General features: G+C 48.7%; 1 protein-coding gene and 1 long non-coding RNA gene across 3 annotated transcripts in view; one reads left to right on the forward strand and one right to left on the reverse strand.

The window, feature by feature from the left end:
- Positions 1–6,218: 6,218 nt before the first annotated feature.
- Positions 6,219–7,258, reverse strand: LOC144311860 (uncharacterized). The gene is made up of 2 exons (XR_013377360.1): positions 6,719–7,258; positions 6,219–6,558 (listed from the first exon to the last, which is right to left on the reverse strand). It is a non-coding gene; the product is annotated as an uncharacterized LOC144311860 (long non-coding RNA).
- Positions 7,259–7,507: 249 nt separating this feature from the next.
- STK10 (serine/threonine kinase 10) overlaps positions 7,508–15,034 on the forward strand; it is a 112,353-nt gene continuing 104,826 nt past the window's right edge. The window contains exon 1 of one of the 2 annotated variants that reach the window (XM_077895538.1): positions 7,508–7,869. In XM_077895538.1, the coding sequence (XP_077751664.1) occupies positions 7,714–7,869 (156 nt within the window). In that variant the 5' untranslated portion in view covers positions 7,508–7,713. The remainder of the gene's footprint in view (positions 7,870–15,034) is intronic. The other variant, XM_077895537.1, reaches the window with a different exon arrangement.

The following is a 15,034-nucleotide window of genomic DNA, read 5'->3' on the forward strand; positions in this document are numbered from 1 at the left end:
GCCCCCAACTTTTCTCACAAGCACCCACTGGAGACCTGTGGGGAGGAGCTTCTGAGTGCACGTGACTGGAACCCCGGCTATTCCACGGTAGCCCACATTTTGCCTTTAACACTTGGCCAAGGGGGGCGGAAAAAAATAACACTCGGCCAAAACTTTAGTTGCTTTTCTCTCCACCACTTATACTGACATGGGAGAGCTTGGTTCTTGTCTCATGGAGTAGAAGAATGAATCTCGTGGACAACAGAGCGTGAGCAAAGCAATAGAAGTTTATTAAATCGGGATACAGAGAAAACTCTCAGAAGTGAGACGGGTGGGGACAGGGCTGCGGGGCTGTGGGTGTGGGTGAGTGTGTGAGTAAACCTCAATGAGTATAAATGAGCCTGTCTTTTATAGGAAACTAACCAGGGAACTTGGTAAATTTCTTGTCACTACCAGGGTAGATATTCAGAACAAACAAGTGGAGTTGTAAGTATCATAATAACAAACAAGATGTTTTTGTACATATCAGGAGCCCAAACAAGGTCCCTTCTCTCAGGTTAATATCTCCTCCATAATATTTCTCTATCTCTGGGATTTCTGTGAGCCTAGTCAGGGAGCCCATGGCCTTGTGATTCTTATGCCATCTTGGTTTGAGCAGGAACTATTGATAACACCTTAATGACATATTTCTTTGTGGCCTGGCGAGTTTCTGTGATTACTTAGTAGCAGTTAAAGGGGGATACTCCCTAACATTTTGGAGCTAGGGAGCCAGGTTTATTTTTTCTGTTTTTACTGTCTTATCTGTTTTCTTGGGATGGGTAGGAGCCTTACTCTGGGGCCTTTCCCTTATCTTTCTCTGCCTAGCCCCATCTGCCCCTAACTCGTTCCTACATCAATACGGTGGCCATCATTTTCAGCCACATTCTGCCAAAGTGAACCTGGTGATGTGCCCCATCTCTCCTTGCAGGAGCTTGTTCTTTTTAAAATTTTTTTTTTAATTTGAGGAGAGAGAGAGCATGCAAACATGAGTGGGGGAAGGGGCAGAGGGAGAGAGAGGGGCAGAAGGAGAGAGAGAAGCAGACTCCCCACTGAGCAGGGAAGCCCAATATGTGGCTGGATCCCAGGACCCCAGGATCATGACCTGAGCTGAAGGCAGACGCCTAACTGAGCCACCCAGAGGCCCTGAGCTTGTTCTTTTTTTAAAATTCAGATTAGTTGGTTGCCTTGTGACCTCAGTTCTCTGAGGTGCTCAAGAAAAGTTATAATTTTGTAGATCATCCATTTTTCTAAGATAGATGCAATATTCTTTGTAGCTTTTTATACTGTAAGAAATCAATCTTTTTTTGCAAACTACGAAGACGTTGAGGGTTTTGTTTTTATCTTAACATAACTTAACCTAGCCAAACTGATACTGTGGTTTTTATATACATTTCCCTGATGATGACGTTGAGCATCTTTATATGTGCATATTTACCATCTGTTAATATTCTCTATTCTGTTTCAAACATTGACACAGATATCGATATGAAGACAGACATTTCCTGTCTTAGATCTAGAAAGCACTTACCCGAGAAGCCATAGTCTCATTTCATGGAAAATTATATTTGGAGACCACATCTGGGCTCACGGGTTTAGCTTTTTAGCCTGTGAGCCTATTGGCTTTCTCTTGTACTTTGTGTCTTCCTTCCCTAAGCTCTGTAGTTTAGGATTTGGGCAAATGTCTTGAGGGCAGAAGCTAGTGCGTATGTACTCACAAGAATGGCTAGAATTAATGATGATAATGTGATTGGAGCAATATCACTTGTGGGAATGTAAAGTGATACAATCACTGTGTAAAATACTTGGGTAGTTTCTTATAAACTTAACCATATACTTAGAATATGATCCAGTAATTGCACTTAAGGGCACCCAAGCAAAATGAAAATCTATGTCTATGCAAAGACTTGTACACAAATGTTCACGGCAGCTTTATTCCTAATAACTGAAGACTGCAAACAACTCAAATGCTCACCAACAGCTGAATGGATATACAAGTTATGGTATATCCATACAGTGAACACTACTCAGTAATCAAAAGAATGGACCACAAATATATGCAACAATGTGATGAATCTCAACAAACATTACACTGAATGAAAAGAAGACAGACTTAAAAGAGCATCTACTGTATGATTCCACTTACATGGTTAATTAAGAAAGACAATTCCAATATACGGTGGCAGAAAACAGATGAGTGGCTGCTTGGGGCGAGGAGTGCCAGTGGGGTTTGGCTTGTAAAGAAGCATAAGGAAGTTTCTCAGATGATGGAAAAGTTCTATTCCTTGACTATGGTGATGGTTATATGGGTATATACATTTGCCCAAACTCATTGAACTGTATGCTTACACTGGGTGCATTTTTATTAAATGTAAATTAAACTTCATTAAAGTGGATTTTTAGGGCAGCCCTGGTGGCGCAGTGGTTTAGTGATGCCTGCAACCTGGGGTATGATCCTGGAGACCCGGGATCGAGTCCCATGTCGGGCTCCCTGCATGGAGCCTGCTTCTCCCCTGCCTGTGTCTCTGCCTCTCTCTCTCTCTGTGTGTGTCTCTCATGAATAAATAAATAAATAGAATCTTTAAAAAAAATAAAGTGGATTTTTAAAACTTAAAAAATAAGGGAGCACCTGGGTGGCTCAGTTCATTCAGCATCTGCCCTGGGATTGAGATCCACATCCAGGTTCTTGCTCAATGGGGCATCTGCTTCTTCCTTTCCTTAGGCCTCTATCTCTGCTCAGGCTCTCTCTCAAATAAATAAATGAATAAATAAAATCTTTTAAAAAAACTTACAAAAATAGACAAAAATAGTTCAATTGCTCAACAGAAGACACTGTTTGCAAAGTTAACAGATGGCTGATAAATCAGAAAGATATTTGCAATGTCTAGACCCAATAAGAAACTACAATCAAAGGACGCCTGGGTGGCTCAGTGGTTTAGTGCCTGCCTTTAGCCCAGGGCGTGATTCTGGAGATCCGGGATTGAGTCCCACATCGGGCTCCCTGCATGGAGTCTGCTTTTCCCTCTCCCTGTGTCTCTGCCTCTCTCTGTGTGTCTCTCATGAATAAATAAATAAAATTAAAAACAAAAAGAGAAACTGCAATCAAAAAGTGAGACAGGAGGGGCACATGGTTGGGTCAGTTGGTGGAGCATGCACCTCTTGATCTTGGGGTTGTGAGTTTGTCCCCCACATTGAATGTAGAGATTACTTAAAAATAAAATCTTAAAACCCCTCAGGGCGCCTGGGTGACTCAGATGGTGAAGCATCTGCATTCCTTGCAAGTCATGATCTCTGGGTCCTGGGATGGAGCCCCACATCAGGCTCCCTGCTTCTCCCTCTCCCCCTTAACCCCCCCTCATGCTCTCTTGCTCTCTGTCTCACAAAGGAGTAAATAAAATCTTTTTTTTTTAAAGTTCAAAAATAATAGTAGTAAAACAAATCACTTAAGTCATAGTTAGAAAAGTTTATGGTACACACACCAAGAAGACAGTTTGCAGACCTGGAATACTCAAACCAAAACCTGGAATGAGGCTCACAGGTATATTGTTATGAATCAGTTTATATAGTGAGAAAGCAGTGACTATTTCTCACAGTGATGGGCTATTAGAATTTTCTTAAATGATAAGGAATTTGTCAGTGGTTACCTTATATCAACCTTGGGAAACAGTTCAAGTTTTGTTTGTGATTTCCAGAGGCATATGCAAGAAATGACCCAGGTCAAGTTAGTCTTGCAAAATAAGCTAAATTAAGTTTTGTTAGTATGACTAAAATGGTTTTGTCTGCTTGGGAATTTTCAAGCTTGGTCTGCATTTGTTTTTTACTTTAATAGTATCTTGATTTTAAAACCAGATACAGAGGGCAGCCCAGGTGGCTCAGCAGTTTAGCACCACTTTCAGCCCAGGGCATGATCCTGGAGACCCGGAATCAGAATCGAGTCCTGCATCTGGCTCCCTGCATGGAGCCTGCTTCTCCCTCTGCCTCTCTCTCTCTCTCTGTCTCTCATGAAAAAATAAGTAAAATGTTAAAAAATAAAATAAAATAAAACCAGATAAAGATAGTACAAGCAAAGTATAGACCCATTTGCCTTGTGAATAGATATGAAAATCCTAAATATAAGATTTGCCAGGCAAAATATTTACTTTACAAGAATGCAAGAATATATATATATTTAAAGATTTTTATTTATTTATTCATGAGACACACACACACACACACACACACACACACACACACAGAAAGAGAGAGAGAGGCAGAGACACAGGCAGAGGGAGAAGCAGGCTCCATGCAGGGAGCCCGACGTGGGATTGGATCCCGGGTCTCCAGGACCAGGCCCTGGGCTGAAGGCGGCGCTAAATCGCTGAGCCACCCGGTCTGCCCCAAGAATATTTTAATCAATGAAATTCACCATGTTGATAGGCTAAAGGAGAAAAATAATATGATTAATTATATGGTCAACATATGAGAAATGCATAAAAATATTTTATAAAGTTCTACTTTATAGTAGATGATATAAAAATGATATGATAGGGGTGCCTGGTGACTGTCACTTAAGCAGCTGCCTTGGCCTCTGGTCATGATTCCTTTGTCCCAGGATCCAGCCATGCATCAGTCTCAGCGGGGAGCCTGCTTCTCCCTCTCCCTGCTGCTCCCCCGTTCATGCTCTTTCTTTCTTTTTTTTTTTAATTTTTTAAATTTATTTATGATAGGCACACGGTGAGAGAGAGGGAGAGAGGCAGAGACACAGGCAGAGGGAGAAGCAGGCTCCATGCACCGGGAGCCCGACGTGGAAATCGATCCCAGGTCTCCAGGATCGCGCCCTGGGCCAAAGGCAGGCGCCAAACCGCTGCGCCACCCAGGGATCCCTTTTTCTGTCAAATAAATAAGTAAAAGCCTGTAAAAAATCATTTTGCGGTTTAAAAATCTTTACAGTACAGGGACGCCTGTGTGGCTTGGTAGTTGACCACCTGCCTTTGGCCCACATCGGGCTCCCTGCATGGAGCCTGCTTCTCCTTCTGCCTGTGTCTCTGCCTCTCTCTCTGTGTCTGTCATGGATAAATAAATAAAATCTTAAAAAAAAAAATCCTTACCGTACAGTATATCCTACTTTTCATGGTCTCTGAATTTTTTTTTCTTTGACCAGTCTTGTGTACTAGTTATTTCTGAGATGTTGCTTTGGTTTTATTGAACTTTTGATTTCTTACTTTATTGAAGTATAGTTGACATATAATGAAATTTGCCTATTTCAAGTGTACAAATCAGTGATTTTAAGAAAATTTACTGAGTTGTGACATCAGAATAATGCAATTTTAGAACATTTTCAATGGGATATCTGGGTGGCATAGTTGATTAAGCTTCTGACTCTTAGTTTTGTCTCAGGTCATGATCTCAGCGTCATGAGATTGAGCCTCATGTGGGGCTCTGGGCTGAGTGCAGAGTCGGCTTTTGGGTTTCTTTTTCCCTTTGCCCTGCCCCTGGTGTGCTCAGGCACTCTTTCTCTCTCTTCAAATAAATAACTTTAACATTTTATTTTATTTTTTAAAAAATATTTTATCCATTTATTCATAAGAGTACACACAGAGAGAGAGGCAGAGACACAGGCAGAGGGAGAAGCAAGCTCTATTACAGGGAGCCCAATGCAGGACTCAGTCCTGGGACCCCAGGATCACGCCCTGGGCCAAAGGCAGGCTCCAAACCACTGAACCATCCAGGGATCCCTTGTTGGAGGAGGTTTAAACATGGGGTTACTCAGTAAGAGTTTTTCTTCTTTTAGGGATAAAGATCCTCTACAATTGTAAGGTGTGGGGGACCTTTAAAATCTTTTGGCCACCTTTACTCGGGGCACCCTGTATGCTGACCACCACCAGCATTCCAGGCTTCTGTAGTTAGCTTTCCAAACTTAGAACTACATTTCTTATTTGCACACTGCTCACGAAGGGGTGACAACATCTCAACATGGACATTCTCTGTAAGGGTGGGGATTCCTGGAGTGTGATACTTGCTGGGATTCCATTTGATTATGAGGTAGAGTTACCATAATAACCTTTGCAGACTGCCCATCCCTCAGCATGCTCTATTTGGAAATGTAACCTAAAAAATAAAACAGCCAGTTATTTTACCACCAGCAAAATGGGTTTATATGAGAATAAAAGAAAATTGCAATTCATGACACGCAAGCTAAGGCAAAACCACAGGCAAGTCCAACAAAACAAAGGAGAGGAACTTTATTTTATGGAGGAGGAGGAAGTTGGGAAGAATTGTTTTGAAGGAAATCTTATTAGAGAAAAGCAAGAGTTCAGGGTGATGATGGTTTTCCATCAGCTGAGTTACCAGCGTAGAGGATTTCTCCCCTGGGGTTGCAATGTGCATCTTTCCCCGATGGGGAAAAGTTACATCCCTGTAACCGATGATTTTCCTGTTGAGGATTCTTAGGTCTGCAATTGACAACTTCCCTGTAATTGACATCAAGTGCTATGGGCTCCCCTCTCTAGCCTCTGAACTCCACTTTAGTGAGGCTTCTTTTTTATCAGTGTTCACACAACCACCCTGTGGATTTAGATAAAGTATAGTTGTCCTATAGAGAGTGAATAGTAGGGGGTACAGTGGCAGTGGAGCAAGTCAGACAGGATCAAGGATGATCCTTTCTATCTGTAACGAGCTCAGTTTTTAAAGTTGAGGGACATTTAGGCTAAGAGTTTTTACTTACTATGCAAATCTATCTTAAGGTCCATCTTGAAGCATGTGATAAGGAAGTCCCAAGGAGTTCTTTCTCCCAGGGCTCTCTTGCTGGCCGCTCTGTGGATCGCGGCGGGGGAGAGCCCCTGGGAAGCAGGAAAGGAGCCGGGGAGTCCCGGCCACCGGGGACTAAGGGCGGCCGCAAGGGGCGCCGCATTTCGTGCGCTAGGAGGCAGCACCACGCCGGGAAAGCCGCCCCCGATCCCCCCGCGGAGGTGCGGCCTGGGGCCTTCGCCCACCGGGGGTCGCCACCAGAGAAGTGGGCGCCCGCCAGGCAGGCTTGCGGGTAGCTGCGGGGCGGATTCACTGGTCGGTGCCCTCCACCTTCTTAGCCTTTGGGCGACAATCAGTGGGCGTTCGCGAAGTCCCTTGGCCTCCCTCTCGCTTCCCCACGGTTCTTCCGAGGGCCACGCGGCGCGGCCGGCCTCGCGGAGCCGGGCCGTGCGGCCGAGGGATGCCCGGAGCGGTCCTGAAGCCCAGCCGTGGCCGCGGGCGCGCGGGGGACTACAGTTTCCAGAGTGCCCTGCGGCGACGGGCGGGGCCGGGGAGCGCCCGCAGCCAATTAAGGGGTCTCCGGGCGCCGCCGGGGAGCGGCAGGTGGAGCCGGGCCGCGGGCGGGGTGGGCGGGGGGGGCGCGGGCCAGGTCCCGGGAGCGCGTCCTGGGGCTCGCGGGCCGGGCGGGGCGGGGAGGGAGGCGGCCCCGGGGACCCGACCGGCCGGGGGCGGGGACCGCGGCCGCCTGCGCGGTTCCGGGTGCTCCCGCCGCGCGCAGCCCGGGGCGCACTTGACCGGAGTCGGGCTGCGGGGAAGGGCGGGTCTGGAGAGAACCCCGGAGCCCGCGGCGGCCGGAGCCTCAGCCCCACCTCCCCGCGGCGGCCGGAGCCTCAGCCCGAGCCCGAGCCCGAGCCCGAGCCCGAGCCCGAGCCGCCCCGAGCCACCTCGCCCCCCGGCTCGCGCGCCCCAGCCATGGCTTTCGCCAATTTCCGCCGCATCCTGCGTCTGTCCACCTTCGAGAAGAGAAAGTCCCGCGAATATGAGCACGTCCGCCGGGACGTGGACCCCAACGAGGTGTGGGAGATCGTGGGCGAGCTGGGCGACGGCGCCTTCGGGAAGGTTTACAAGGTGAGGGCGCTGGGGGCGGGCGGGCGGCCCGGGCGCGGGCGGCGGCTCCGGAAGGAAGGGGGCGCGGGAGGGCGCGGGAGGGCGCGGGAGGGCGCGGGGGCTGCGGGGGCTGCGGCTCCGAGCTCGAGCTCGGGGCCCTGTGGGGGGCCTCACTGCCCGGCTGGTGCCTGCGGGCTGGGCGCCCCCTCTGGGCGCAGCCGCTGCCCCAGCTCCCCTCGGAGCACTTCCTGTGCGTCCGGCACCGCGCTCGGCGCCGCAGGGGGAGACAAAGGGGCGCCTCTAGGACCTCGGCATCGGAGACCTCGCATCCGCCCTAAAACTGGTTCTGGGCGTAAGACAGGCCACACGGATGCTGTGAGACCGCCGAGGCGTGGAGAAAGCCTCGAAGCCCGGCCGCGTCTGGAAGGCTTGGGATCGGTGGAGTTGGGGACACACCTGAAAACGAGCCGCAGCCAAGAAAAGGGGTGGCTCCAGGGGGAGGGGTTAGGCTTGGAAAGGTGGGCTCGGGCTGCGCAGAAGGAAGGGGAGGTCGGGGCCCTGTGAATACTGCGCTGCGGGGATGGGATTTGCGTGTGTGTGAGTCACAGCTGGGGAGTCTTCCAGGCTTCCGTCACCTTTCCCCTGGAGGCATAAGGGGGGCCGAGAGCTTTTGTGGAGGGATGGGTGGGGCAGGGCTGATTAATTCTAGACACGTTTGCAGCAGGTCATTGTCTGGTTCCTGCTCCTGTGAACCGATGCTGAGTTGTGTTGGGGACCCAAACACCTAGAGCTTGACGCCACCCTTTTCCTCATCTCCTTTCCTCCAGGGAACCTTTCCTGAGAAAATCTCCCATGTTAAGTTGCTGTGTATCCCCAGGAGAGATCTTCCTTCCTAAGGCACCGGCATCCCCCTGAGGGCTCGGGTAGCTTGCACACCACGCAGACCCCAGGCTTGCCTTTCAGGAGGCTGGACCACGGACAGGGCGTCTCTAGGCCCACCTGGTCAGGACTTCCTCTCAGCTTTGCTAGTGGTCTAGAGCCTGGTTTCGGAGGTGCAGTCCCTGGAGGAGCAGCATTCCCCTCACCTGGGAGCTCGTTAGAAAAGCAGAATGTTTAAAAAAACAAAAAAACAAAATGCAGAATGTCAGGTCCTGCCCCAGCCCTGTTAGGTTGGAGTCTGCATTGTAACAAGATGCTCAGGTGATTGCCAAGCACATTAGGTTTGAGAAGTTCTGCTCCTAGAGGCAGTTTGAGGCGGACCAGGCCCATCTGGGTGCCTGTTGGTTACCTTCCCACCTCCCTTCCCCTCTGAGCCCGCACTGCCTGTTACGGGGAGGAATTCCCACTGGAGCAGAGGTCCTGTGGTTGGAGAAGCAGGCCTCTGTAGCGCTCACATCCAGCGCCTTTCAGGCTGGAAAATCTCTTCCTGAGGGCTCTGCATGTATTTGAGGATAAGCGGCACATCTTTTCTTTACCCTTCTCAGGGACATCTTCCTCCAGGGGCCCCAGGAGACTGTCCTCAGCCTTGCAGCTCAGCCCCTGGACACGCAGCCAGGGTCCTTGCTGTCTCCAGTCAGACCCCAGATGTGCCCCGACTGTCTTGAGGGCAGCAGGACCCTTGGTCAGCTTACCACATCCTCCTTTTTCTCCAGAAGGTTCAGTTGGTGTTTTTAGTGAATATTATTGGCTTACACTGAGGTTTTTTTCTCCGATAGGGGCTGGCTTTCAATTGCAGTCTTGTCCTTCTCTCACAGTGTATCCTGGCTCCATATGGTTCATGTCCGTCCTTCTTCCTTCTGTCCTTCCGTCCTAGCATACAAGAGAACACAGGAGCCTGGGTGGGGGGCGGGTAGGGACAGAGGGGGAGGGAGAGAAAATCAAGGAGACTGTGGGGCAGCGGAGCCAGACAAGGGGCTGGATCTCACACCCCTGAACTAATGACCTGAGCTGAAACCAAGAGTCGGTCACTCAAAACACTGAGCTACCCATTGACCAAGAAAAGGTCATTTTCTTCTTTTTTTTTCCTCCCTCATTTTCTTTTAAACCTAAATGCAGAACTTTACTTTTATGCTGGTAAGATTTCCCCCCATGAGTTTCGCTTGTCATTTCCGCCGCTGCAGGCCTGTAAAACTCCCCTGCTACTCTGGAGGTTTCATACGAAGGAGCAAGGAGCCTATCTGATTCACAAGTTACTTTGTTCCCTGGCTCTCCAGAGCAAGTGGACCCTTTTTAAGTGACTCTCGTTCCCAAAGCTGTGAGCTGGCTGCACCACAGCTCTCTCCCTCCCACCACCGAGCCCATGATTTTCTCATAACTAAGAGGAGGGAGAGCTCGAGCAAGAGAGCCGGGTGATGGCTGATACACCTGGACGGTTTATTATATCACCGGCCTGGCCTTGGGGTGTGGCTGGCCATCCAACCCAACCTCATGTTAGGGGATATTGGGGCGTCTGGAAAAGAAGGGACTCAAATCCAAGGCTCTGAGCTTCAGTTTAACATTTTCCTTAGTTAGCAGCTGTGGAAGATTCACCCAGGATTGGAGATGCCTGTCACCCATGCCTTCTGCTCTTAAGTGCTACTTGCTCAGCCCTTCAAAGCTGAAGTTGAATCAGATCGTGCTTTATTAAAGACTAATCAGGGACCATAACTCTTTTCCACTTCTCTGTTCCCTGGTACGGCCACTGTGGCAGTAGATGCCAGAAGTTCATCTAGGTTTTTATGGCTGGTACCAGAATTTACGTGTTGACACTGTGCCTGCCTGGGCCACTAGTTGGCTGTGAACTGGGGAGGTGATGGCCAGCACCATCTCTTTTCTCCTATAACAAGCAGGTTTTTCTGGCTGCCGGCACGGTGAGGGCCTTCCTGAGGACTTCCCTGGTGTATGAAGCCTTAGAAATCTCAATTTGTTACATGCTCGTTAGGACAAGACTGACTACAGGTTGCCTGATGAAGTCTTGCAGAAGCTCAGAGCTAGCTCATTTCTAAATACAAAGCAAATGTTACAGTGTATATGTGGTTTCATATTTGTTGTCCTATATCATTTCAAGATTCTTCTTTTTTTTTTTAAGATTTATTTATTTATTCATGATAGACATAGAAAGAGAGAGAGGCAGAGACACAGGCAGAGGGAGAAGCAGGCTCCATGCCAGGAGCCCGACGTGGGACTTGATCCTGGGACTCCAGGATCGCGTCCTGGGCCAAAGGCAGGCGCTAAAGCGCTGAGCCACCCAGGGATCCCTCAACATTCTAATTAAGAATCATCTTTATTCTGAAGATAAGATAGAAAGGGGAGAAAGTGTTTGATAACATGTAGAGTGGAACAAAGCTGCCTTCATGCAGGATGAGCTTTGTGCTACAGCGGCAAGGCGGGTAGTCACGTGCTGAGCACAGAGTGAGCAGACATCTAGGGTTGGGTTAGCAGGCTGAGATGATTTTTCTGCCCCCCTTTTTTTCCTTTATAAAGATATATTTTTAAGTAATCTCTACACTCAACATGGGGCTTGAACTCAAAACCCTGAGATCAAGAGTCACACGTTACACCAGCTGGGCCAGCCAGGTGTCTCATTTTTCTGCTTCTTGAAAATTACTTTGGTTTTGATTCTATGTTACCTTTAAGCTCTTCAGAGGTTTATGGTTTTGCAAAATTGGGAGTATACAAAGAACATATTTTTTTTTCCGTAAAAGGAAAAACATCTCCCTAAGTCCTGTCAATTGCTCTTGACATTTTGATATATTTCCTTATAGACTTTATCATTTTTTTACAGTGAAAAAAATGTTTTAATTCAGGTTGTAATTTTATATACCTACAGTGTTTTATACCATCTTTCATTCCTCAAACCTCTTTCTGTAATATTTTTAATGTTTCCTACATACATTCTGGGATGGCTCAGTGCCACCTTGATCTTAATCTTATTGGATATTTAACCTTTTAAAAAGGATTTTTCTTATTTATTGGCCAGGGAGGGACAGAGGACGAGGGAGAGAGAGGATCTCAAATAGACTGTGTGCTGAGCGCACAGCCCCATGCAGGGTTTGATCCCACCACCTGAGATCCTGGACTTGAGCTGAAACCAAGAGTCAGATGCCTAACTGACTAAGCCACTCAGGTGCCGCCTTTTTTTTTTTTTTTTTTTTTTTTAAACAAGTCACAGTTGTTTAAATGCTTATTATATATGTGCCAGGCCTTGTGCTAAGCACTTTATATAACATAGTCGGCTCTGCTGTAATGTAAATATGCCTTCCTAAAAAATCTTCATGCTGAGCAAAATCAGTAAGAACAGCCGCTTTTTAAGACATGGTCCAGGGCACCTGGGTGGCTCTATAGGTTAAGCGTCTGCCTTCAGCTCAGGGCATGATCTCTAGGTCCTGAGATCAAGCCCCGCCTCAGGCTCCCTGCTTGTGGGGGAGTCTGCTTCTCCCTCTCCCTCCTCCTGAACTCATTGTGCATGCTCTTTAAAATAAATAAAATCTTAAGGAAAAGATACAACACTTCACTACCACGGGAGACCATTAAAAAAAAGGGGGGGATCCTAAAAAAAACCGGTGGTGCAGTTATACACAACTTTGGAGATGAGAAATAAATATTACAGTAAACACAACACTGTAGAGTGAAAGAGACGTGCAGGGTGCTGTGGCCGTGGGTGCGGGAGCCGTGGCTGCTTGAAGGGGTGGGAGGAAGGTTATCTGAAATCAGGTGCTGAGTGGGACCCCCCAGTGCTGTGTGGGCTACAGGTCTTTGATGTTTAAGGTGCGCATCTGAGCGATGTGGGCATTTCTTTGCCTCTTGGCTCAGCTGGGTGCAGTTTTCTGTGTTCACCTAGTATTTCTGGCCCACAAAACTGCACACAAGCAAATGGGAATTAAGCATTTTGATGAAATGGTTCTGTAGTATATCAGTGGTGTTGGGATAAAATTGGCATTTCCAAAGTGAGCATTATAGCAGAGCTGCCTGGTGATGAGCAGGTTTGCCATTAAAATTCTTTTTGTGTTTTTTAAATCCTGTTTTAGGCTAGACTCTCAGAAGAGAATTATTGGGTGGAAAGGTTTGCCTATTTGAGGGTAGATTTTTAAAAGAAAATGAGAGAAGGTAGGAAAGGCTCCCTTTTTCCCCTTGCTCTGGGCAGGCGCCAAACCCTGAGTTCCTCTGGGGCCCTGGATGGGTCCACCCTCCATGGGGACCTCAGGTGCCTTCCAGCTCAGAGACCCATTGTTAACCTTCACCCTTGAAGTGCCACATCCTGGTTTTAGACAAAGCAGAGGTTCAGTGAGGTGGGAGCTAGCTGTCAGGCCTTCCGCCACTCCAGGCTGGGACCCTGCTTTCACCTCCTCTCCGGCCCTTAGGTTTAAGGCCTGGGTTTCCGCTTCCTCTGGGGCTGCCCAGGGCTGGGCCTGTGTGCCTCCCCTCCTCCTCCGGAAAGAGTTCTGCCCCTAGGCAGTAACCTTATTTCCGCTCAGCCTAATGTTTTTAAATAGAAGTCCTTGCTATTGTGAGTGGGTTCCTGGCTTGGTCCTAAACTCAAGTGGCCCGAGCTTCCTGGGGTGTCGCCTGCCACGGGGGTCACTGGAGCAGCTGATTTAGCACTGAGGCTGTTTCTTGCTGGCTCTGGCTGCAGGAACTAAACAACTAAGTAGATCCCCACCCCCCACTTCATGCAGGACCTCCTGGCCTCCCAAGGTTACCCAGACCAGGGGATGACCCCACAGGCTGCCCACCCCACAGCCCTGGGAAATCAACCCTGCATGGTCACTCCCAGTTTCAGCTGCTGCTGAGGATGGTAGGACAAGGTGGTTAAGGGAAGAAATTTGGGGTTCCATGGGATCTGGGTTTCATGCAGAGCCAGTGACCTCCAGCTCAGCTTCAGACTCTTGTCTGTAAAGGGAGTTAGTAATTGGGAGCATGGGGGCGCTGATGGAGTTGAGGAGGTATGATACCTTTAGCACCTGATCCCCACCCAGGAAGTGGGCATGAAAGGAAGATACTTTGTTATTGTTGATGCTTGTGGTATTAACAAGAGAAGGTCCTGGCCAGTTACTGCCGCTTCACTGGGGACAAGGCAGAGTGTTTGTAGTGAGACCCAGCCAGCGTGAGGTCGCTCCGTGGTGAGGCAAGGATGGAGACTACACCAGGTGGAGTTGTCACATGCAGGAAACTTGCAGCAAATAAGGAGATCGGGCTTACCTTCCAAAGGTGAATGAAACTCCCTAAGCACGGGGGAAGGAGTTCCTTTCCTTTAGGGCTAGGATGCACATTTAGAAAGGGGAGCCTTGAGATCCCTGGTTGGCGCAGCGGTTTGGTGCCTGCTTTTGGCCCAGGGCGCGATCCTGGAGACCCGGGATCGAATCCCACGTCGGGCTCCCGGTGCATGGAGCCTGCTTCTCCCTCTGCCTGTGTCTCTGCCTCTCTCTCTCTCCCTGTGTGACTATCATAAAAAAAAAAAAAAAAAAAGAAAGAAAGAAAGGGGAGCCTTGTCACTGTACGTAGAGGCAGGCATACGGTCACGCGTACATCTTAAGGACACAAGCCTATCATACACAGATTGTATATTATGTTAATGAGGCTTGTGCTCCTTGGGTGGGGACTTTAGTATGCTAATGAGGGGAGGGTAACTGTCAGTTACTCCTGGGGTCCTTCCATGGTCCATCTGGGTGGTCTGGACTGCTGGACCTCTGTGCTGGCAGTCATTAGTGTTTGAGGGGTAGTTTCGCTTCCCATCATGGGATGCTGTGTCCGTTGTGTCTTTTGTGGGAGTTAAGAGATGAGTTGGAAAGACGAACCTAAGGAAAAATGTGGGACAAAGGTCGATGTGACCTTGGGGTCTAGACGGTAATAGCAGCTGGTCTCTTACACTAGGGCTCCCCCACCTTGGTGCTGTTGACATTTGGGTGGGAATTCTCTGTTGCAGGGGCTGCCCCCACACATGGTAGGATGTTAGCAGCATCCTTAGCCTCTCTTCATTAGAAGTATCACCTCACTCTTTACCCCCTAGTTGTGACAAGCCAACAATGTCTCTAGACATTGCCACGTGTCCCCTTGGGGGGGGCGGGCAAAATTGTTCCAGTCGAGCATCCCTGCCTCATCGAAGTGAACTGGCTTGATCCAGTGTGGCGGACAGTATTCATTCACGGTGATGTGTCAGGTCCCTGAGTGTCTGATGAAAGAATGAGGCTTTGCAGCCAGATGGACCAGG

This window comes from Canis aureus, chromosome 4 (genome assembly GCF_053574225.1).
Source record: "Canis aureus isolate CA01 chromosome 4, VMU_Caureus_v.1.0, whole genome shotgun sequence".
Taxonomy (NCBI): Eukaryota; Metazoa; Chordata; class Mammalia; order Carnivora; family Canidae; genus Canis; species Canis aureus.